The sequence below is a fragment of the Myxocyprinus asiaticus genome, chromosome 47, assembly GCF_019703515.2.
Source record: "Myxocyprinus asiaticus isolate MX2 ecotype Aquarium Trade chromosome 47, UBuf_Myxa_2, whole genome shotgun sequence".
Lineage (NCBI taxonomy): Eukaryota > Metazoa > Chordata > Actinopteri > Cypriniformes > Catostomidae > Myxocyprinus > Myxocyprinus asiaticus.
The window spans coordinates 22,722,075-22,748,255 of record NC_059390.1 but is presented as its reverse complement, the minus strand read 5'-3'; the positions used below and the strand labels follow the sequence as shown (position 1 = coordinate 22,748,255).

Sequence of the window (26,181 nt, the reverse complement as noted above, 5' to 3'; positions counted from 1 at the left end):
AATTTGTTTTGGTGTTTTTCCACCTGCTGTCATAGAATGATTTTTAAGTCACTGCAAAGGGGGCCGGTGGAAAAAACTAGGGTAAAATGTTTTGATTTGGTATGATTGTTTTTGAACACTTTGTTAATTTGATTATATGTTCTGTTTGTTTGAAGTGTATTTTTCTTGTGCGAATTTAGAAATATTTTTGGTAAAAAAAAATGTTTTCAATAAATTCATTTTTCAAAATCAAAATTGGCCGGTAGAAGTGAAGTGCATGGCAATACAATCTCTGTTAATACTAGTCATGATTTGTGTGTGAATAGATGAAAATTATTAATAATACTTATATTCTCTATAATTTTTCGGTGAGTACATCCAAATCCTGATGAGAATCAGATTTGCTATGCATATATATGGAGAGTGTCACTGTCATAGAAATATGCCTGACATTCAACAAGGACATAGTTAATGCACAAAAGAACATAAGTCCATATTTCTATTCTTCTAATTTAGTACATACAATCCATTTACACTACCAACTTTTAATGAGTGTGCTGTCTTTGTTAATATTGCTGGTGCTTGAGGGAATAGACTAATAGGACACAGATGGTGCAATAACCGGAAAAGAACCTTTGAATTAAATTGCACTTGACCTGGCCCATTAGCGCTTTCTGCGCACAATTTCACCAAATCCACTTGCACATAGACTTAGCGCATGCTTGCACAAAAATACCAAAACTTCATGTCCATGCCTACTGACTTTACACATATGACTTAAAGTACAGTGCTGCACTTAGTGCTAGCACTCTTAAATTAGGGCATCAAATTTAAATAATGGATTACCATTACACACACAGGAATTTTATGATTATGCTTTTTCACAATAATAGACTAATTAATTGTTTATTTTATTACAATTATTGCTCATTATACCACATCTTGACCTTGTTTGTTGCTGACGTTAATGGATTGTAAATTAATTTCTCAGGACATTGCAAATGAGTTTCTCTGTTAAAACCCTCCTTAGGTAACAGTGGGTGTCTGTGAGTAACTGTGATTAATGTCTCAATTAAATGTGTGTTTGGTGAACCTGTCATCAGGAATTTAATGAGTCCGTTTCCAAGTCTGATCACTTTTTGTCTGACCTTTAATACTAGGCGCTTATGCACCCTGAATGAAATTATGATGAATGAAGATTAATTTCCTGCATTATAAGCCAGAGGTGGGCCGAAAGCCACAACACAGGTGAGGGATGATAACATAAATGCAATCTCAAATGTATTTTTACATTTTCTGAAGAATATGTGATTGTTGCTTACCTGGTACATCTCACCACAAAATTCTAGGGATGGGTGCTAGATGAGCATTAGGGTTTTCTGGGTGGTTGCATACTGCACAAGTCAAAATAGCCAACCTCCAAGTCTCTATGATATTCTGGTCCTTATACTTTCAGAAAAGAAGTTACCGTTTAAGGTAAAAAAAAAAAAACGTCACTGGGATGGTACCATTGTTTTGGTTACATATTTGGAGACAAAAAGGTATATCTTTTTTTCTTTTTGTTTCTTTAAAGGTACACAATAAGTTATTATGGTTCAATTATGTACCCAAAACATGTTATAAACTAGTTTAGAGGTGCCAAATAAACAACAAAAAAAAACAAAAAAATGACTCTTGAGGCAACCACCCCAGTTAGTGTCATTGTACCTTAAACTGTACCCTTTTTCCTGAGATTGTAGATATGCAAAGTCAGAGGGCATGGCCATGAAATTTTTGTATTTTCGTACTAGCATGTGCTAAGTCAAGGCGCAAGTACTGTATGCATTGCGTGCAATGTAATTCTGAAGTTCCCTATCTGTCACTCACTTGATGTTGTGTCTGATCTTTGAGAAAAGGCAAATGGGAATTGGCGAATGGAATTTGCATGCCATTCCCCTAGACATACGGGTATAAAAGGAGCTGGCTCGCAACCACTCATTCAGATATTCTCTTCGGAGCCGAGCGATTGTATTCAGTGAGCTGAATTACTCTGCCGATCCAGTCACCTGGAACACTGTTGGATTTACAGCGGTTTCTCCCTCTCGTGCACTGGTGGAGTGCAGAGAAGGCTCCTGGGTGCTTCAGCAGCTAAAAGAGTATATTCTTTTGCTAAAAGAGTATATTTTTTCCTTGTAAAAGAGTGGCACTCACGTAGAGTGTTTTTTTAAAGATGCCTTTCCGTTTGTGTGTAATTCCTGGTTGTGGTCGTTACAGTTAGGCTGGAGGGGCGGCTGTCCCCCTCCACCTTGAAGGTGTACATGGCCGCTATAGTGGCGCACCATGACGCAGTTGATGGTAAGTCTCTCGGGAAGCACGACCTGATCATCAGGTTCCTTAGAGGTGCGAGGAGGCTGAACCCTCCCAGACCGCGCCTCATGCCCTCATGGGATCTCTCCGTGGGTCTGTGGGGAACCCCGTTTGAGCCCCTGGAGTCAGTTGAACTAAAGGCCCTCTCCTTGAAGATTGCCCTCCTGACTGCGCTCACATCCATCAAGAGGGTAGGGGAACTGCAGGTGTGCTCTGTCAGCAACACTTGCCTGGAGTTTGGTCTGAGATACTCTCACGTGGTCCTGAGACCCCGAATGGGCTATGTGCCCAAGGTTCCCACGACCCCATTTTGGGATCAGGTGGTGAACCTGCAAGCGCTGCCCCAGGAGGGGGCTGACCCAGCCTTGTCTTTGCTGTGTCCAGTGTGCGATTTGCGCATCTATTTGGATCACACGCAGAGCTTTAGATGCTCTGAGCAGCTCTTTGTCTGCTTTGGAGGACAGCGGAAAGGGAGCGCTGTCTCCAAACAGAGGATTGCCCACTGGGTCATTGATGCCATCGCCTTGGCATATCACGCCCAGGACATGCCCTCTACCAGGAGTGTGGCGGCCTCCTGGGCCCTGACCAATGGCGCCTCTTTAGCAGACATCTGCAGAGCAGCGGGTTGGGCAACACCCAATACCTTCGCAAGGTTCTACAATCTCCGGGTTGAGCCGGTTTCGTCCTGTGCATTGTCAGGTACGAACAGGTAAGTGTACGGGACAACTGGCCGTGTGTACCACTTGTGCATAGCGCCTTTCCCCTCCTGGAGGGGGAGACGTGCACTTTTACCCCCCAGCTGTGTTCACGAGACCGTGGACCCTGGATGTCCATCCTCCTTAGCCCTGTGGCAGGCGGGTTCGCAGAGACACTCGATGCCAGCCCAGTATGTGTGCAAGTAGGCCCTGTACTGGTTACCGGTCTGTAACCCCATGTGATGTGTCTTCCGTGAGACGGTTTCCCCGTTGGTAATCCCGCATCTTCCTTGGGCAGAGTCCCCTCTGCCCCGGTCGCCGTGTTTGTAGAGCTCTGTCCTTTCTGGGTAGGACCTACCACGGCAACTTCTCCACATGTGACACTGCCGACAAAACTCGGTAAGACCATGTGACATATTTCCACACATTTCCTCCCCTTTGGGCAGGGTGTGGTCTCTGTGGTGTCTTCCCCTTGGGAGTGACTCCCCCTCGACGTGGACACTTATGGCCCCCAGTCGATCGATTTCCATTCTTTTTTGGAAGAAGACTTGTCCCCGAGGTGCAGGTGACCGTACGATGCTCGTAGGGCGTTGGGGGAGGTTACATGATGACCAGGTGTGCTGGCTACGAGGCACACAGTGGTCTGCCCGTCTCACACCACCAGTCCACGTAACACAGTTCAGCTAGTTGTGGCATTTCGTATAGGGACCCCTAATGTTACTACATCGACACAACGTTGAGTGAGTGACAGATAGGGAACGTCCTGGTTACTTTCTTAACCTCCGTTCCCTGATGGATGGAAGGAGACGTTGTGTCCCTCCTGCCACAACACTGAACTACCCACTGAAATGACCGGGACCTTGTCTCGGCTCCTCAGCACAAATCCTGAATGAGTGGTTGCGAGCCAGCTCCTTTTATACCCGTATGTCTGGGGGAGTGGCATGCAAATTCCACTTGCCAATTCCCATTGGCCTTTTCTCAAAGATCAGAGGTGTTTGGGGCTCCCAAGGGCGACCCCTAGTGTCACTACATCAACACAACGTCTCGTTCCCTCCATCAGGGCACGAGGGTTACGAAAGTAACCAAGACGTTTTCTACGGTTATTATTCCACTGTCTGCATCCTATTATATAGTCCATTTCCTCGAGCACCAGTGACATAAACCAAGACAGCACATTCATGAGAAGTTGGTAGTGTAAATGAACTGTATGCAATGAATTAGAAGAATTGAAAATTATGATCTTTTGTGCATTAACTGTGTCCTTGATGACTGTCAGGCAGGGGCGATTCTAGGATTTAAATCTTGGGGGGGCTCAGCCCCCAGTGACACTATTAGATGTGCGCATTTAATGTATTCCACACTTTAGCATAGATAGTGTTTTGTCTTATTTTTTTTATTTTGTATTATTATTTTATTTATTTTTTACTGTGTTTTCATCATTCAAGATAGCTGGCTAATATTCATTCAGAATATTGTCATTTTCTATAATAAACACACTTATAAATTTAAAAAAAACAAAAAAAACTTAATCTGTTTAAGGAACTTTTTAAATAATCATTATTTTTATTTTACATTTATTAACAAATAAAAAAAAGAGTTTATTATAGAAAATCAATAATTTTACAACTACTGTAAATGAAACTTATACCAAACACCACAAAAACTATTATTGCAGTTAACATCACATTTAGCTTGGTCAATCTTCAGTGGAGTGTATTAACTCCAGATGATGTTTCTCTGTACGTCATTAACTTGTGATTAGAGCCTTTTGAATTAGTTCAAAAGAGAAAATCAATCCACATCAGCCGAGCCAGTGTCCCACGTCATGGCCGCCGAGCCAGGGTCCCACATCATGGTCGATGAGCCAGGGTCCCACATCATGGTCGACGAGCCAGGGTCCCATGTCATGGTCGACGAGCCAAGGTCCATGTCATGATCAATGAACCAGGGTCCCACGTCATGGTCGACGAGTCAGGGTCCCACGTCATGGTCGGCGAGCCAGGGTCCCACGTCATGGTTGATGAGCCAGGGTCCCTCATCATGGTTGATGAGCCAGGGTCCCATGTCATGGTCACAGAGCTTGCGCCACCTTCTGCCCCTGATCCTGAGTCAGTTCCATGCCATGTCACAGCCATGCCAGAGTCAGCTCCATGCCATGTCACAGCCACGCCAAAGTCTTCTCCATGCCATGTCACTGCCACGCCAGAGTCAGCTCCATGCCATGTCACAGCCACACCAGAGACTGCTCCATGCCATGTCACAGCCACGTCTGAGTCTTCTCTATGCCATGTCACAGCCATGCCTGAATCTGCTCCATGCCATGTCACAGCCACATCTGAGTCTTCTCCATGCTATGTCACAGCCACGCCTGAGTCTGCTCATGCCATGTCACAGCAACTCCTCAGCCTGCTCCATGCCATGTCACAGCTGAACCTCGGTCTGCTCCATGGCATGTCACAAGCAAGCCTCTGCTCCACGGTCCAGGCCTGCCTCTGCTCCACGGTCCAGGCCCGTCTCTGCTCCATGGTCCAGGCCCACCTCTGCTCCACAGTCAGCATCCACGCCTACCACTGCCAAGTCAGTGATCCTGCCGTGCCATGTTACCACGTCATGCCATGTAGTCAAGTCACCACAGCCGCACCCCCCCCCCAGCTCCCTATTGAACTTAGTGTTTATGTTTTGGGGTGTCGGGAGCCGTCCCTAGTGAGGGGGGGATATGTCACATCTAGATGTGTTTTTTGTTCATGTTTTGTGTTTATGTAACGTTGTTTGGAATTCAAGTCAAGTCAAGTTAAGTTATGTCAAGTTATCGCAAGTCTAGTTTAGTTCATGTTTATGTTTTGTAGTCACGTCTTTGGTTTTCACGCTTCATATAAATAAACTGCACCTGGGTTCTTCACTTTATCGTCATCGTCTGCCTGTCTTTGCCAGCAACGTTACAATAGCCTACCAATTCCAAACATTTTACACTCTACAGCTTTTTCCACTGGCCCATATTGCAGTGACTTAAAAATCACTCTTCGACAACAGGTGTTAAAATACATTAAGGCCTCCAAATTAGATCATAAATACAATTGTACATTTAAACAATAATAATAATAATAATTGAAAACTAAACTATGACTTATAGATAATACAAATCTCATAATTTTTTGTTTCATATAAGATGTCTAGAACTCTGATCATCAGGGACATAATTAGATTTTTTCAGAGTTTGGACATGAACTTTATTACCACCTGCTGGTGGAATCTCCAAACTGCAAATGCAGGAACAGAGTTTAAACTTTGTTCTGAGTTAAGACGTTGTTTTCAAACGTCTTAACGCAACAACCTATTTCTCAGGAAAATAGCAAATTGCACCACTTCATTAACATACAATACACCCACAGTTTGTGCGCATACACATTCGATTACACAAATACTCCCACACATACCTGTACGTTGCACTGTATGCAATACAAACATGAATGATGCCTCAAATCGTGTGGTTTGTTAAGGAGTGGTGTGCTCTTACTTTTCTAAGTGACTGGACTTGTGATTTTAGTGTGAAGGACAATGGGCTCTATTTTCATGAGTGTGCAAAGTGCAGCGGTACGCACAACAACCGTGCGCAACATCTTATCCAATTTTCGTGAGAGCGCTAATTTTAAACACCATTTTTGTGCCAGGGCAAAGAGCAAGTGTGCATGGTTGCCTTAGCAAATGGCACTAATAGCTTTTTTTAGAATGTCTTCTCTCCTCTGTTGTTGGTCTTAGGATATAGGCCACCTCTGTCTCTCCTGTCTCATGTGAGTTTTTAAATAAGGCAGAAGGGAAAATTGTAAGAGAGAACGTGGAACAGAAATAAATGGAGGCAGCTATGACAAGCCGTGTTTGAAAACTGGAATTAATTGTGTTCTAGAAACATGATGTGTCATTTGACCAGAGCACAAGATCCTGCTGAAATACTTCATCCAGGGTTTGATCTGTGCTGCTGTAAATGACAGTGGATGGTGTTTGATCTGTGCTGTTAGTGCTCCTGATCTGATGTTTTATGAATTTATGCAAAGTGATGACTGCAGCTGTACAGAAGAAAGTTGTTGTTGTTGTGTGTGTGTGTGTTTGTGTATGTCTGTGTCTTTTAGCTCATGATGACTCACCACACAAAGCAGAATGTCTGTAGTTATTTTATTCAAATAATGATGAAATGTTTTCACATTTGTTTGTATTCAAACGTTAATGACCTGTCAACCAGGTGAAATATACATAAATATGCATGCAAACATAACATATACATATTACATTTGAAGCTCTGAATCCATTATGTTTTACGTGTCTATGTACAGATGTCATCACAGTAATTCATTGCTGGCATCTGATTTCAGTGTGACCTTTAATACAGTCCCCCCCCCCCTTTTTGTGTCTGTAGAGCGGGGTATCTGCCTCAAAATATCCCCATGCAGATCATCTCATACTTGTCTCAGGAGAGTGAGTTTCTGCCATGGCATGCTGCTAGTCGAGCTCTTTACCAGCTGGATAAACTCCTGGAACGGACAGAAGACCACAGTCTGTTTAGTGTGAGTGTGATCTCACATCAGTTCAATTTTTTCTTTTAAAAACTAGTCTGATTTCTCATCATTTCAATTTCTGTTTAGTGTGTTTATATTAATTCATCTTCTAGTCATGTAAAGTATCACACGCACACACACACCGTGAATTCAGAAGAGTCGTTCTAGCTCCTCTCTAATGGACTTTTTTAATGTCAGGGATGAATGGCTGATGATTTTAATAGCATCTTCTCTCTGTATCTCTGTCATTGTTATGTGTTTACCATGTCACACTTAGTAGATGTTTATACTTTAATACAAGACAGGAAACAGCTGGAGCTGATTAGTCAGGTGCCCTTAAATCATGTGACCAGGTGTCTCAGCTGTCAGTCCAAGCCCAGTGTGTGTGTTTATGCATGTGTGACCAGCATTGTGTAGATCTGTTCACACACAAATGGCATCACCAATCATCTAGCTGTGGTTAATCTACTGGTAAAACAGCAATGCATCACTCAATGGCTGTAGTATTAGCTTGATAAACACTCATACCACCAGTCGTACCACCCAGTTGGATGTGGACTACTACGTCATTGGTGTGTGTTTATGCGCTTGTAAGTGTGAGTGTTTTGAGAATTGTATTTGCAACCTAGCAGGTCTTATTATAAGCATTCACTTGTCTCAGTAAGAGAGCATGAAGGAGAGAAGTCACGTTAAATAAGCCATGACATCACCTATTGTGATGTCCCCCCTGGGCACAAATACACAATGTATTCTCCTATCCCAGCTTTATATGCAGAGACATCTAAAAGTATGCCATATATATGTGGAAATTTCTGAATGAACTGTTTTTACAAGTTACTGTTTTATATATTTTTTTAAATAAAAAATAAAATAAAAAATTGTTTTGAGTGTTTTGTTTTATCTTTGTTTAATCTTTGTTTCTTCTCCATCATCAGGACTATGTACTAAAACAGGTGTCACCAAAGTATCACAAGATGGGCTGGCCATCCACTTCCTCTGATGGCTCCTTCATACAGGCTGCTTATCAGACAGAGTGAGTCTATCTTTAATCCCATGTCTATCTTGAATTATATATGTGGCCTAACTGAGGACACTAAAGTGTATGTCAGATATTTTCCACCTCCAGAGATAAAAATGACCCCAGTAGACCTGTATTAAATTTTTCATTCCTCCTGTTTGAATTTCTCCTGAAATGTTTCCTCCTTAGAGAGCTGCAGAGAGAGGTGATCATGTTGGCCTGTAGTTTTGGAAACAAACACTGTCATCGTCAAGCTGTGTCTCTCATTTCAGACTGGATTTCCAGCAACAAGAACAGGTGAGGACGTTTACATATAACTCTATTACTTTAAGAGTTATAGAGTTATTTAAGATTTATAAGCTCACTCACTGAATCGCTGAATTGTAAGCTTTCATTCTGAATCTGATGTGATTAGAGAATTTTGGGCACTGTAAAATTATATATAGACATGAAATAAACAACACTAATTTCTTTTATGTCACTCAGTCAGCGATTTAGTGCCCTTCTCCAAAACTACAATCCTGCATGTAACACTGACATCGCATCGATATGGCTTTTGCTCAGTCTAAAGAAATGTACATGACAAAGTTAAATACATCCATCATTGTGACAGCATACTGAGAGCCAACAGACTGATGGCCAGAGTGTGTTATATCTTTGATTTGGTCAAACACACATTACTTTTGTACTGAGAGATGAGTGAATGAGCGCTGACGTGTGTGTGTGGGGGGACACTTTGATTTCTGATCGATATGTCAAGCATTTTAACCCTTTCAACAATCATGCATAAGCAGCTATATCCAAAGGGTCCATGGCAACACATTTGTTCATCAAAAAAACATTTTTCCCCCACTGGCCACAGCAATGTTCACATTCATGACAGTAATTTAATGTTGAACACACCACACTATGCCAGCAGCAGGACTAGTGATCATAATGCAGAATAAACACTATAGCAGCACAAATGTGGCCATTTGTTTGTGTATTGAAAGCTTTCCATCTCAATTATATTTCAAATAATGTAATGCTTTCCTCTGAAATTACAGCAGAAGTTTAAATCTGCCAGATGTGTCCTTCATTGTCCCTTCTTCAACAATGACCTCTAGTACTGCTGGGATAATTAAAGTGTCTGTTTAATTTGAGATTCAGGGATGAGCAGATCATATGAGAGGAATGTGTTTGACCTTTTATGTGTGTTTTTATTTTTTTATTTTATGGTTTAGGTGATGCTAATGTCACAGGAATGACCGAGCAGCATTAATGGTCCAGAAACTACAAAAACAGGCTTCAGATCAGTGTACAGCCAGAGACACACTAACAAAAGCTCCTGTGCTTTATTGATTAAAAAAAGATACCACACACTGAAAAAAGAAAACAACTGAAATCATAGTCAACGCCTCTGTCGGGGGAAACTTTTTTTAGTGCAATGACATAGATTTAGTCTCTTTTTAAAACAGCAAAGGCGCACACAATGTAAATGAAAGAACTTATAAATTGTTGTAAACTTGTAAATTGTTTCAAGAACAAAAGTTTGAGTTCCCTAAAAAGTTCCTTAAAGAATGTACACTGGCTCGTTTTATAATAGACTTTTATTAGAAATTGGCCTCACACAGACAAATATTGAAACAAATCAAACATTTTCAGGAAGTCTTGTAAGAAAATTTGATTTGTGTCATCCCCTGTCTTCATTCTCTTTTTTTATTTTTTATTTTTTTAATTCCTGAGTTGGAACGGAACATCACAAATATTATTCCTTAACCGACATGTTTTGAATTCGCCTTTCCTTCCTTCCGTAATAAACAAGACATCACCTTCACAGATGCGGCAATTTCAATCTATAAGCTTCAATTGGATTTTATATAATGTTTTATGTGAAAGGAGGTTCAGTTCTCTCTATTTCTACATCAAAACTCCCGAAGGGCTATGATGGCTCATTCAGAATCAGCTGGTCTTTATTGCACTTTGTTCGAGCACATCAAAAGTTCAGTGACTGTAATGCTGCGGCTCCTCCAGGGGTTTAATGTTATTTCTTCTTCTTGTAGGAATATAACTTGCATCGCTTCATGACTCTCTTTATATGGCTGAGAGCTTGTTTCTCTCTGTTGTAGCTCTCCTGTAGACTGCTATTATTTTGTGAACTGTAACCAGATGATATTACAGGCCCATAGAAAGCACATTATGACCTTTATATCTGAGACATGCTCTCTGACTATATATTACACTGTGCTTTTTAAATTCACTTAGTGAGCTGCTGTAGAGACTTGCAGCTATGATCTGCCTCAGATTTCTGACCTCAAGAAGAAATTGCTTAAATATCTCAGATTATATCAGAACAGTGTTATCATGGACATTTTTCGCTGGGACAGAAAGTTCTTTGTGAAAATGATGCACAATCTGAACCCAAAGGACTAAAAGATGGTATGTGATTTCAGACACCAGAAGACCATTTGAGAAGGATCAATGAAATGTGGTTCAATTTGAATTTAAAAGCCTTGAGAATTGTACAGGATTGAGAATTTAAGCTTTTCATACATATGCTCTCATTAGTGTGATCATGGCACTTAATAGTGAGCATTTTAGTATGTTTTCAAGAAGAAACTGCAAAAGAAAGCATCTTGCACATGCATATGAATACAAACATTTAGAACTACACTTGCACACACTAATTATTGGTTCTTCTGGAGGTTTAGGCTTAGACTTGTGACTTGCTATCTTTTAAACCCTGAGTATTAAACAAAGTCTTTCTCAAACAAGTGAAACATTTTCTCTCCAAGAGAATGGAATTCTCAGGAAATAAAACTAGATTTAGTGTGAAACACAATGTGATCTGATGAGGTGTAAATATGATGTAGGGGCAATTACAGATTGTGCTGTAGCATGTTTAATGAACTCAGTCACAAAACCACTGAAAAACTACACTAGCAGCAAGTGACATATTGCCACACAACAAAACAAGATTGCGCCCATTATAATCAATGAAGCCGTGTACACAGCAATTGCCCAATATCGGTACATTTCCACCTAGACAGCTTAGTTGATTGTAATGGCTGTGATCTAATTTAGTCATGATGTGCTGCTCACTTCCAGTGTGAACTGGGTATAAAATTCATGGATTATGTGCATATATGCTAATCAGTGTAATTACATTGAGTCTAAAAAGTTAGCCTCTGCATTTATGGAAAAGAAAATTCTAGATTTATGGCCCGTTTTTGGCTCCATCAATTCAGTTGTAAATGTAAAATATTTCAATGATTGCAAATGTTTGAGTATTCGAGTACTCGTTCTGCACCATATACTCGAGTATTAAAAACACTACTCGAATATCGCAAATGAATTTTTCTTTGTGCATTTGCCTGCAGTGTGCAGTGCTGAATTACACTATTTTTCCCTCTGAATCTCTCACCAAATCCTGCAGTTACATTTAAGTCTAAGATGTGTATCGTTGAGGTGTTGGGTAAGAGAAGGCATAATGGTGTCTGTGCTTCAAAAGCAAAGCCTTTATATTACAAGCCAATACTTTTAATATTTTGATTCTTGTTAAATTCTACTCTATTTGTATTGGGTTCTTGTTGGATTCATATAAACCAACAGATGAGGATCTGCTTTTATTGGTGGGAAGAAAATGCGAAGCGAATTCGGAAGCTGATCAGACCAGTATGTGTGAAATCTCTGAACTTCGCAAGTCAAGTCATTTTTATTTGTATAGCGCTTTTCACAACACACATCATTTCAAAGCAGCTTTACAAAAAAATCATGCTTTAACAGAAAATAAAACTGTAATATCTATAAAGTCTTAGAGTCATCATTGTGTAGTTTGATTAAATATGACTGTAAATTGTGTATAAAAATAAATAATTAAATAATAATTGTATTTAGAACCCCAGTGAGCAAGATGAAGGCGACTGTGGAAAGGAACACACAACTCCATAAAGTGTTGTTTAATGGAGAAAAATAACCTTGGGAGAAACCAGGCTCACTGTGAGGGCCAGTTCCCCTCTGGCTAAACAGCATAAATATAATGCCAATATTAGTTATTTATTTGCAGTGCAAGTCATGGTTTAAAATGACTAAACTAAGTAAGTGTTAAGGGTCAGTGTTTAATCAAAGATTATGAATGAGCTGTAAGATTAATGACTAATGCCTTTGAAGTTCATCCTGGATTAACTGCCGAGGTTCACATAGATGCATTGTATTTTGTTAGTTGGCCGATGAAGGCTTTTGTTGGCAATTAATTGATAGTCTGTTTATTCCATTATAAGAGTGTAGTCCATCATTAAACCAAGGTGATGCAGGCAGAGATCAGTGAGGTGCATCACAGTTCAAACGGCAGGTCATTTTGGTGAGGTCTATCCTAAGTCCAAGGTTCAGGCAGTGGCATATGAAGTATCCCATGTCTTATGGTTGGAGTTGGCATCAGTTCATCCTCTGAAGTCCATCGTAATAGACTGAAGTGACTCGCAGAGTGCATTTAAAAAAAATGCAAATTTTCAATACTCATTCTTTGAATAGAATTTATCTGAGATCAGTAAAAGATGCAGTTTTAACCACTTGACAATGGTAATATATTTGCAGTAGAAAATGCGTAATTTGTCTTGTTTTCTGATTTAATGGCTCTAAAGCGCTAACACGCTATATACTGCACTAATATGCACTGATTACACTCTGTTATTATAATTTAGAATAGCACTAACACTATTGCAAAGATGGGTGTAAAAGAGTGTTGATGGTCAGATGTGTGTCTGACTATCAGACAAAAGAATGATGATAGGCATATCTCACTTTGGGCAGATGTGTGAATGGCTTTGGCTGCACATGGCACATGAGTGAATGGGCACTTAAATGTGTTTGAATAAATTTCATTACTTTTGAAGACTACGGCAATTTTGAGGACTCTGCGCGGGCGATAGTACAGATATAGGTTAATTTGCACCAGCTTGCTAATAACTCTGCACACAGGTGTGTTCATGTTGACTGATCTTAACTGACTAAATGGGAATTATGCTGCCTTCATGTGCTATAGGAATTTTCCTACTTCCCACTTCTGAAGTGGTAATTACGAGTATGTCGTGTTCACATGCTTTGTTTTCAGAAAGAACAGGAAACATGCCAGGTTCATTCATTCATATTTCTTGAGGAACTTTTGTTTTGACACCATAATACATATCACTCAGTTAGCTTGCTGACGATAATGGAATTTTGGTCAAATACAAGCCATTTTCCCAGTGTAAAAATGTACAACATGCATAGAATGGTTGCGGATATACAGTACATAAATTAATATGACCAAAACGGCAAGCACAAACAATTAGCTGTGTTCAGAAAAATGAACAAAACCTGTCATTCACTACAGAAACTGTACTCTCCTCCACCATGTTGAAAGTTTAGGACTCCTCCCAACTCGGCTACTCGGGTATCATCTAGAATTACGAGTTTCCCACTTGAACTTCTGACTTTGCTGGGTCATTCATGTGCTCGGAACTCAAAATTATGATTTTTCCAAGTCCACTTGAAGGGCACAGTAGCTGTCAGCCTCAATGTAGGTGGAGCTCTAGGTCACACCTGCCGATGACATGGACAAATGGCGGTAAGAGGGAGTTTAGCAGCTAGTTATAAGTTTTCCTGAAAGTTCACCATGGCGAGCTGTCACGAACCTCTGAAATGAATTCAAAAACACCTTTTTGGACAGATTTAAAATGACGTCACACTTGTTCATTTTTCAATTTCGTTGAAAGTATGCAGGGGCCCTAAAAGTTACTGTCAATGTTCTGTCCTCCAGGATTCCCCCCAACGTGCGGGACATTGTGTACTGCACAGGCGTGTCTCTAATGGATGAAGATGTGTGGGAGTTTATCTGGATGAAGTTCCACTCCTCCACTGCTGTCTCTGAGAAGAAGATTCTTCTGGAGGCCTTGACCTGTAGTGACAACAGCTTCCTGCTCAACAGGTCAGTTCACACTCTTGCAACTTGAAAAGTCACAAAAACAATGTCACTCACAGTAGTTGAGCTCCACTCACTCCTCTGATGGGCCAGCAAAGACAATGGCTGCTGTAGGAGCTTTTCTTTCAAGTCTACATGGTGCCCTAAATCCTGTCAAACTTAATAGCAGGATGAGAATGGTGATGGATTACACCCTGTACAGCCCATACAATAAGATCCCAGAGCCCACACATGTTCTGAAGCAGTTCTCTCATGACATACTGGTTGTTTGACGTCTCAATTTGTTCTCTTTCATTGGTTTGGCTGTTTTATGGATGCACTGAGAAAGAGAAACTTGGTCATGTAAAGAGTCACTATGACCCATCTCTGCAGTGAACGTTCAGTATACTCAACAGACTGATTCCTGTGGGATAGATTCAGTGTAGCTCTGTTGAGAACAGAGACAGACAATGTAGAACAACAAATATGTGCACATTTCAGTGCTCTGCATATAGGAACATTGCAAAGAAAAGGCCAAGAAGTCTTGCCCAGCAACCCAAAAATGCTTCTGAGTTATTACTATAAATCTGGATGTTAGCAGATGATGGGACGAATGAAGCAGAAACAGTGTTATAAAAATATGGTAGACTTCCTTAATATAAAAACACAAACAGTATCAATACTCATGTGTTAATGAGACCATAGTGGCTGCTGCTACAATGCATTTCATTAGCATGCTGTGATAACTATATTGACTACAGTGTGGTGTATGTGAACAACTGGATAGGTATCAGCTAGCTGTTGATTCACCTCTGAGAGATTATTAACAGTGTCTTGTGTTTGACATCTGGAGTTCTGCATTTCATTTTATTAATCATTTCCAAAGACCAATAAATAAATAAATAAATAAATAAATAAAATAAATATAGTGTTTTGGTATATTTGTTCAGTTTGCAGGTAGCGTCTGATGTGTCATATAGCAGATGCTGGGCATCATTTTAAGTCTTATTAGAGCTGAAACCCCACAGGTGGTCCATGATGATTCACACATCTTGTCCAGAGGGTTTCTGGTGTTGCGTTTGCCTCAAATGTCTCTCATTTGACTTTATTTGCATTTGACTTCAGACATTATTGGTAATTAATCAGGGGGATTATTATTTTATTCTTTTTATTTTTTTTTTTACCTAAAGTTTACAGTATGTCACATTTTTGCCATGATACTTCAAAGAATGCCATTGTATTACTATGTTACATGTTAAAAAATTATTACCATGATACTTTTCACAGACATTAGACTGAAAATACCCTGAAAAATTCCTTTGCTGTCTGTTATACAAAACTAGAATGAAACCCTGGTCAATCTGACCCCAATATCTGAACCATGCTTTAATATCTGTTTACATGTCTTTTTGAACACTCGTATCATTCTTAATATGCTCAATTTTGTAAAGTTTGTAAACAGTAGCTGCATTTTACATGGACGCTTTTTGTTTTAATCGGAATTAAATCATTCCGATTGATGATTCCGAATGAACTGTTTACATGAATGCTGCATAAAGTGATCGGATTGATGTGAGCGTTTACGTATATGTATCAAGCATCAGATCGGAACTGCTATTGTGACGTGTACACTGCATGATTATACAGCATTCCTTTGCCGTTTGAAGGGGAGTTCACACTTGACTTTGAGCCACAAAATTATTTCAGATTCTCTAAAAATGAGTATATGACGTTATGCTTGTAGTTTTAATATTCAATACATCATAAATAACAAAAAATATTATATTCAAAATGTTCAAATATACCATTTACTCATTTTCCAGTAACAATAAAAACATCCAGCTTTGAAATATACCGCCTTTGAATTGAGCCAAGAGGTCAGTTCTATTTACCTGTTTCATGTGATATCATTAAATGATCTCGCTGCCATATACCATATATTATTTGACCAAAACTCCACATTCCTTCTGTCTTCTGTATATATTTAAATGTCTGTGAAAGTCAAATCTAGCAACATTTTTCCTGGCACTTGGCATGGATCAAAAGCAACTTTTGGATGCTTTTCTTGACGTCATTTCACAGGTGTTTCTCCATTCACCGCTGTTACTTCTTTATGGTCACAAATATATTCAGCCCACTGTGATGAAAGTGTGTCGTTGTGCGTGAAACATCATGATGCCATTACTGCGTCAGTACTGAACAAGCGCAGATTGTCCCAGTTTCTCAAAGCAATCCGATCAAGTGTTTACATGGCAAAAATTCTCTTTTCAAATGGATTAGAAAAGGTTTACACCACCCCTTACAATCCGAATGAAATTTAAATCGGATGTGGCAATGTGGAAATGTCTGAGATCTCTTCAAACTAGATTAACATATTTTTTTTCTTAAACCCAGATTAGGTCTAGTCAAGTCTAATTGACACAGTTATGTTGATTCATTTGAAAACTCATTTCAGTATAATGATTGACTGTCAGTGCAGGAATTCTGCCTGTATTTTAAATTATACTGATGTCAGTTTGTTCAGATCTCTGCAGGACTCCAAAGATTGAGGATATAAAATTTTTCATGACTTGCGTTCAGATGTCCACCTTTTCTTATGTGTCAGAGCTGAAAGAGTGTAGAAAACCTCTAGCAGGAGTTCATTGATTTCAGCTGCCCTTAAATTTCACATGCCATGCAAGCAAAAACCCTATGCCAGATTAGGGGTGTGTGTGTGTGTGTGTGTGTGTGTGTGTGTGTGTGTGTGTGTTGCATACTGCTTGCTGAATACTGCACAGTATAAACTGTCTACAGACTATTATTTAAAAAAATAAAATAGTATGTGAAACATTATGCATTATGCAACAATAAATGTTTCAAAAAGTAGTATGCTAGTCTGCATTATGGGATACAGCCAGTGGTGGAAAGAATACTGTTTTGGTTTTTACTTAAGTAAAAGTACTGTTACTGAAGAAATAATTCACTTGTGTAATGTCTGTGTAAGATCAGTGATGGCTAATTACACTTTGTTTAAAAAAAAACCTTTTAGTCTTTTGACATTTGCATATAAATTACTGACCTGGCCTCCGCGTTTACATTTATATGGGTGCTAAATTGCAGATGGTCTTTATCACTATCAAAAGGATGCTAAAACAGGTCGCCTCTGGAGTGTCTCCATCAAGCTTCAAACACATTCCACAGAAAGGGGGGTGACCCCCATGCCAGGCACCAGAGCAGTTGTCTGTCTCCAGTAATTCCAATACACGTCTCACACACACACCTAAAGACATTTTCTCTATTTAGGCCATAGTAAGCAGTTATAAATGTATCTGCTATATGCATGTGTTGTATGTATATTCCCCTATTATATTAACTTAGTTAAAACCCTTTACTTGTATTAGTTAGATGTTAAATGCCTATATTCAAGTGTATGAGTGTATCTCTGCGTTAATATCGTCTGGAGGTTACCTTCTTGGTATCAAAATGATCTTCTCTTTATTTCTCACACAATAATGTACACCATGTGATCGTGAAATGCATCGAACAATTCTTATTATGTTTTGAATTAAAAGCTGCACTAGCGGTCCAGATCAGCAATAAAATGCGAATGGGCCATAAACGGAGACAAAGGATGTCTCTCCCGCTCAAAATGCATGCCTCTGATTGGCCACTCCACCCACAAAGTGGGTGCGGCAATGAACTATTAAAACTCCAGAACGCAGACTAATCATCGCTCAAAACTCTTCTTCTTGAGACCAACACACTCCAAAACTCTCCTCTTGAGTTTAACCTTCTGGCAGTGTTTACCTTCAAGTAACTTTGTGGATTTGCTGTGGACTTCTTTAACTCACTCCTAAAGAAATCATCGAGAACCTCGTCTACCGCATCAAGACTCTTATTCAGCAACAAACCAATGCAAGTAACCATTTACAACTGATTAGATGCGTGTTTAAGTTTGAACCCCTTTTAAGGTGAATTGTGCCTCTGATGATTCTCATTTAGGTTGTGGTTAATTGATGTGAAATACTGCCATTCTTTGCTCTTCTCTCTCCTTTCCTTACTTTCCTTCATTCTATATATGTATGTTTTGCTTAGTTTGTTTGTATGTTAGTTATAGTTTCATTTATTAAATCCCTTATATTCACAATTGATTGTCTCTGTGTTCCGCTCACAATTCAAAGTCACTGAATGTTGCTCCTTGCTACATGCTAAACTACTGCTAGCACTGTATAAGTAGGAAGGCTATTGTTCCTTGGCCAGGAAAGTAATCTTCCTAGAATTGATAAATAGTTATATTGTCTGCTCGGTGGACGGACAGATCGAATAATTGTAATATCGATTCTGCTACAGTTAATTCTAAGATCTAATGTAAATATTTATTATTAATTATAACCAGTTATAATTAATTATAAATAATTCCCTTTTTAAGCTAATTTGCTACACTTGAGTACAAGTAAAAGTACTGAGAAATATTATGACTCAAGTAAGAGTAAATAAGTAGAAAACTACTTAAGTAATTACGTTACATGTTACTTTATGAAAATTATATTAAATATAGTATATTCGCTTCCATTTTTAGAACACAAAGACATTTTTGTTCTTGAATGAAATTGTTGCTTCCTTTCACCAAGGATGTATTAAATTGACCAAAAATAGTGTCAAAATCATTAATAGCAAATTATTATTATTATGGTTTGAAATAACTGTATTAAGTCCCTTGCACACTTTTGGCCTCTAGCGGCTGAGGCTTTTCAGACAGATAAACAGCATCACAGGGCAGGGAAGTACAGTACTGCATTGTGAGCGAGTATTACCTGCAAGGACAGTTTATTTTGAACAAGAGGGGTGAATGGTTATGGAATTTAATGTGGTAGTACAATGCTGAACTGATGCAGATTGATAGAAGTGGATAGCCCATCTGTGCGCGTGATGATGTGAGGAACCGGACGGTGGGAAAAAAAAAGTGTTCGGTGAAAAGTCAAAAGAAGATCGCAATGTATGTAATTGTGATTATATCAGATATTATAAGACATGGGAACTCGTTGCGTGGGCATTTTTTGCCCCCATATTTTGAATTTCGGGGATATTTTTATCAATTTCGGTGACATTTTTGCCCTGAGTCCTCATTAATTTCTGACACTATTGGCATTGTATATTTCTGAGGTATTTAAAAAGTTTGTTTTAGACCTATAGTAGCAGTTAAACAAGATATGTCAAACTACATTGTGTTAATGTTTGACAGTTTAAACATTGCCTACCTTAAAAGCAAGTGAAGTTTGATCAGTGGTTAAACGTGTTCAGACGGTTCCCTCGTACCTGAATGAACGGCTCCTTTCCAGAATAAAATGAAATATGCAGAAAATCACAGTATTACAGTTCTTGTGTATAGTGACAGGGCAGAAAATCTTGAAGAAGCTAGAGAAGAGAGGACACCGGCAGCAGTTTATGCTTCTGTGCTCATGATGATGTGCCCTGCGGGCTTCCATCATGCCGTGCACAGCGCGTTTTAGTTTATAAACCGATTTAGTGCTTATAACTTGCTGATTTCTTCTTCCCAAAGACTTCTCAAAATTTCAGAAATATTTGTATTTGTATTTTTTTTTTTTTTTTTTTTTTTTTGTACTTTGTAATTGTGGTGAAAAATAACTGTAGCGATATTGAATACTTCATTTTTAATCAACTCAAGTACTTTATTTATTTATTTAGTTATTTATTTATACTTAAAGTAGAAAAATTTGAAAAATGTACTCAAGTACTGTAATGAGAGTAGTTGTAATTTGTTACTTTCCACCTCTGGATACAGCATTTCATGCAGTAAGCTCTGTTTGTATACAGCACATTCACATTAATGTAGTAGATCAACAGGGTATTCCATGCATACAGAAAATGTCAATACTGTGGATGGTGTGCAAATTGTATACATCAGAAATAATAATGTTGTTCGTAATATAATAGTGTGGTATTCATAGCCAAGGGTGTAGCTTTATGGGGATGTCATGATTGTCAGTACTTTTAGGGGTTTTAAATGACAGGAAACATCAACATCAGACATGTGGACATTTTCATACTGCCACAAATATAACTGCTAGAATTCTATAACATGAGTCAGATGACAGAACTACAAGCTCAATCAGAATTGCAAACTATATTTCAAAATTGTGAACATGCTAAAAAATTATTTAAGAATCGCCACAACAAAATAAAACTGTTCTGCAAAGCTTGTTCCCACTTGTCCACAGAGGAACCAGAAGATGCCACATTTTTGAGCTGTGAAACTGCAGTCTGCACACATGTGAGTTTTGTCACCGTGGCAATAATCTCCAGTGTGTTCGTGAAAAGATGGTACAAGTGACTCAAAGAACAAAAGCTCTAGAGTTCAAGCCAGAGCAGCAGTTTAACAAAAATGACCCAAACCACAGTGAAGTGATTCACCTCTCATGTAATTGCAAACTGAAAACTTGATCACTGTGACAGTGTCTTTATGTGTAACCATTAATTTTCTACTTCTGCCCTTTTTTATCTACTTGACATTTTTGCTCCAATTTGAAGTGAATGGGTCTGTCTGTGTTTGATTTGGGCTTCTCAGGTGAATTACTTTTTCAAAATGCTGGCTCACACTATTGAAAACAAATTTTTAATAATTGTGCATCACTTTGCCTGTCAGTGGCTGAAAATGGCAATTTTATGTGATAAAATGTGATTTTATGCATTTTCATCTCAGATTTGCTCAAATTTAAAACTGATACAAAATGATCTGAGAAAATGATTGAAATAGCGTCATAAATCATAAATTATTCTTGATTTATATCCAGGACTTTATATGTGCCCGCAGAACTTTGTTTAAAATATATTTTGTCTACTTTAATAATGCCTTCAGCTACCAATAAGACTGTATTTATTACATACTGTATAACATATTTTACCATGTTTAAATTGATACCACACATTTTTCTTCAAAGTCAACACAGAAAATGTGGGAACAGTGTGCAGATTCGGTGCGTCTGTTCATATCTCCTATTTGTTTTGTTGTTCACAGACTCCTGAACCTGTCCCTGACCTCTGACCTGGTGCCAGATCAGGACGTGATTGATGTCATCATACATGTGGGCCGCAATCCGATTGGAAGACATTTAGCATGGAGAAATTTCAGAGAGAAATGGGAAATATTGAATTCCTGGTAAATCTAGCAGATAGAGCCCCTTCATTTATCACCCTGTTTATCTATGACTTTAACCTTCAATCCCTGATATGAATTTCAATTTGCTTTCACACTGTCATTAGATATCCATTGGTGAATCTGATTTTCTTGTTTGTGTTTAGAGAGGCAGAGAGCATTATAGAGAGAAATATTGAGTGCTCTACAGTATGTTTGCTGGGCTCATTAGAATTGTGTGGTGTGATATATAAACAAGTATTTTTAATAAGTGTGTCTCTCTTGTTCACAGGTATGGTGAAGCTTTATTTATGAACTCTAAATTAATCAGCGGTGTGACAGAGTTTCTCAACACTGAGGCCGAGTTGAATGAGGTGAGTCGGGTCTTATACACACCTTGAGATAAGCTGCAGTCCAGATCATTCAAACTAAACTGATAATAAACAATTGATGACTCTTCATGAAAAAATAATGCTCCCTAAAAACTTTGATCATATAAAGTATTAAGGTATAGAAAATAAGCAAAAGTAGACTTTGCAGATTGCGAAATTGTGCTGTGGACTTTTTTTATGCCGTTATTTCCTCATTGTAACTGCTTAACCTTATTACAAGAAATGGGACACATATGCACTTATTTAAATTCATTCAGCATCAGTCCCAGAGGGCACAGACTACTGATGCTTCTCACTGCAGCACAGCAATTTCTCATAAAGTTGCCTTCCTCTTCACAATTTATCATTCCCACAGAGATAACACAACCCCCCCGAGTGTTTTCATAAACAGAGCATTACCATTCTGTCATTGACAATTAAATCCTGATAGAGCAATTCATCTATTTCTGTGGAGCAGAACTGTATGATAATTAAAAACGTATCGGATGCGTATGTAACCCTGGTTCCTTGAGTAGGAAATGAGACGCTGTGTTAGAGCTGATGCCATGGGAACACGCTGGTGGTCACAAGGACTGAAGCCCTATACAGTCATGCTAATTTATTGTCTAGTGGCTTTTAAGCGATGCCTAATGAGGAGCTATGTCACGGGCTCCTTATATTCGTCTGCTTGGCACCATCCCATCAGATTTTCTACAAAAGGCATGAGCCTGTACAACAACCAGTTATTATGGCCAGCTATGCAGCATCTCATTCCCTACTCAGGGAACCAGGGTTACACACATAACCAAGACGTTCCCTTTCGTAGTTCACTTCGACGCTGCATCAGAGCTGACGCCATAGGAACAGTATACCATAACACCATACGACCAGTAGCCACCAACTGTATTAACCTGTGTGGCAAGCATATTTTGGCTCACAAGCAGACTACACATACAAAAATTATAAGTTCATCCCTGTTCCAGCAGATAGAACATGGGAATCAGGATTAAACCCTCATCCAGATGATAAAATCTGACAAAAGTACGCAGAGAGGCACCAACCTGCCGCCATACAAATGTCCTCCAAGGAAGCAACTCTAGCCAAAGCCCAAGAAGATGCCACGCTTCTAGAAGAATGAGCCCGAATACTCAGATGCAATGTCAAACTGGATTTTATGGTCAACCATGTCGAATGCTGTGCTAAGACTGATCAACCAACCAATCATAAAAATGATTCAAAATGTGGATGCCCTAGAGCCTCAGAGGGGCAAGAGCCAAACACATGCATTTAATGAAGATGCTAAAGAAAGCCCAAATGGAAGGACTCGAAATTAGATAAAGACTGTAACTGTTGCTAGGCTGATAAGCATGCAGACAGTGGGGGTTAACACAGGGATAGCATAATTTTATGTTGTGCAATGGCGCTGAGTGACCACAATATGGTGCCCTTGGCTTAATTTTGGCAGCTGGATTACGTGCAGTGATGCAGCGTAGGGCGACTTTTGTGCCCACGTTACTGCGGCTGATTGAGTAGCAATTAATCATGTTTTTGCCTTTTATTACACTCAGGAATGTGTAAGGAGGGCCCTGAAATGTATCTACAGCAGGGTAACTCAACCTCAAGTTTTCATCCCTGGCATTTTGAGCAGGGAGGAGTGTGTGAACTTGGGAGAAATTGGAAACAGATTGACCTATCACAATGGTCCCAGCATTTGTAATGGGGGGACAATGTGTGGCACTTGCAACAATGTACATAGCGAATAATTGTGCTTTCTTGTACATTTAGTTGTGCTACATGACACTTGGTTGTGGGGACAGAGGGAAACTCGAGTTGAGAGTTCTCAATGCTCATACTCAACACTCGTTCCCCAGCGGAAAGGAAGGGGAGACTGAGACACACATTAACTTCCGAGCTCTCGAGACATGGTGAACGGCGAACTTGACTCAATGATGTCTAAAGGGCAGACAAGGGAGCGATGGGAGGGTTTGAATGCCCCAATTTAATCCGCTGAATGGGGGCTCGCCCTCCGTTTCACAATGGACACATCAGACGAACTTCAGCTAGCCGGAAGACCATGGTCCTCTGAACAGCGCTGATCCAATCTCCAAGCACCTCCAAAGTGTGATGGGAACATGCAGGGGGTAAGAGTTTGTCAGCCACAATTCATAGGAGGCACAAAGCCTATGCCCATTACCCTCACAAGCAAAGAGTCTCTGTGACTGACTCATTTACCAGCACGAGCCATGGAGGGAGACGGAGGAGAAGTCCAAACAGAGCTAACGGTGAACTCAAGAGAAACACTCCTTAACAAGATCTGCTTGCTAGGACTGCAGAAGTCATCGTGTGCAGAACCAACACAGTCTGAAAAGAGATACAAATGTGACATCCATGCCACCATCAGAAAACGTGCAGAGATAGCAGTCAGCATCTCTTCCCGCAATAACACCACGCAGCAGTAGCACTCCGTAAATAGTGTGGAAACTGTAAGAACAATCAGCTTTGTTCACCAAGACAGTAGGACTTGAACTAAATCTAAGCTCTGTCAGATTTTCACAGCACACATCATTAAGTAACTCCCTTCTCATTTGTTGGCTCGAGAAGCATAATGCTTAAACTGTTGTGCTAAACCAAGATCAAAGTAATGTTCACTGACAACAGTGCAGCTGGGCACAGAGAAAAGAGAGATCAACAATGCCACAAAATCAGCTTTGTCTTTTTCAGACAAGCTCAGCAAATGCTGAACAAAATGGTCAAGAATTTCATAATTGTTGAGACATCCTTCACCAATTCCATGAGATGGAACGCTCACATCCTCACTATCTTCCGCTAAGGAAGAGTCAAATATGCTATGGTTTTTTACAGTGTCTGGGGATTAACCAAGAAAAGTCGAAGAACTCGTATTTGGTGTCACAGAGGTAGACATTAGGCCAGCTGACACAGGAGGTACAGGAGACACATGGGGGTGTAATAGACTGATGCTGACCTGCACATTCTTAGGACAGTCTGGAGTACTAAAAAATCTGAAAGTCAGCAATCGGTTACAGAGGCCACTGGCACCTTTTGATTGGACTTTCCAGTAGACTGACAAGTATGACAAGATTTTATAAACCTAGCCATGTCTCGCTTGAGCTTAGGCCAATAAAACCTGCACATGATCCAATCATGCGTTTTCCTTACCCCCGTATGACTAGACCAGCAACACCCTAAAAAAGACCGCTTTAAAACTGATTCTCTGAATCTGCAAGGGACTATGGTCTGGACCTTACTTTCAGGAGAAAACTCTTTGTGTGAAATCCACTTTCTACAAAGCAAGCCATCTTTGAGGAAATATTGTGAGGATGAATCATAAAATTTTTCTTCGTGTACCACTACAGAGAACAAATCTTTAAGAGTGTCATCAGATAGTTGTACTTTGATTAGGTATTCACATGGGACCTCAGAAAGTGAAGACAATGAGCAACCATAAGAATTATCAAAATCAGCATGAACAGAATCTTTCAAGTTAGTCTTAGATGTTACAGAAACATTTACATTATCAGAGTCATGTGGCGGCGCTACACTGATGTTGTCTGCACAATCACTCTTTGACTGTAAATAAGACACATCAGGATTTTTTTAGTTTTCAATAGAACATTTAGGCACATCACTAGTTTTTGATTTTCCTACATCACTAGTTGAAAACACAGCACAAGCAGGAAATAATTCAGGAAATGTCTTTGTGCATTCATCACACTTATTTAATGAAGACGTTTTTGCTACAGGGTCAACTATGGGTAAAGTCACAACATCAGTCTTTACCCAAACATTTCCCTCAGCTAAATAATTTCCCAAGATACACTATATTGCCAAAAGTATTCGCTCATCTGCCTTTAGACGCATATGAACTTAAATGACATCCCATTCTTAATCCATAGGGTTTAATATGACGTCGGCCCACCCTTTGCAGCTATAACAGCTTCAACTCTTCTGGGAAGGCTTTCCACAAGGTTTAGGAGTGTGTTTATGGGAATTTTTGACCATTCTTCCAGAAGCGCATTTGTGAGGTCAGACACTGATGTTGGACGAGAAGGCCTGGCTCGCAGTCTTCGCTCTAATTCATCCCAAAGGTGCTCTGTCGGGTTGAGGTCAGGACTCTGTGCAGGCCAGTCAAGTTCTTCCACACCAAACTCGCTCATC

General features: G+C 39.6%; 1 protein-coding gene across 1 annotated transcript in view; it reads left to right on the top strand.

The window, feature by feature from the left end:
* Positions 1 to 26,181, top strand: part of LOC127436827 (thyrotropin-releasing hormone-degrading ectoenzyme-like) — a 173,021-nt gene that overhangs the window by 143,122 nt on the left and 3,718 nt on the right. The window contains exons 14-19 of the mRNA XM_051691262.1: positions 7,429 to 7,576; positions 8,503 to 8,600; positions 8,775 to 8,882; positions 14,362 to 14,529; positions 21,518 to 21,658; positions 21,927 to 22,008. Coding sequence (XP_051547222.1) covers positions 7,429 to 7,576; positions 8,503 to 8,600; positions 8,775 to 8,882; positions 14,362 to 14,529; positions 21,518 to 21,658; positions 21,927 to 22,008 — 745 coding nt within the window. The remainder of the gene's footprint in view (positions 1 to 7,428; positions 7,577 to 8,502; positions 8,601 to 8,774; positions 8,883 to 14,361; positions 14,530 to 21,517; positions 21,659 to 21,926; positions 22,009 to 26,181) is intronic.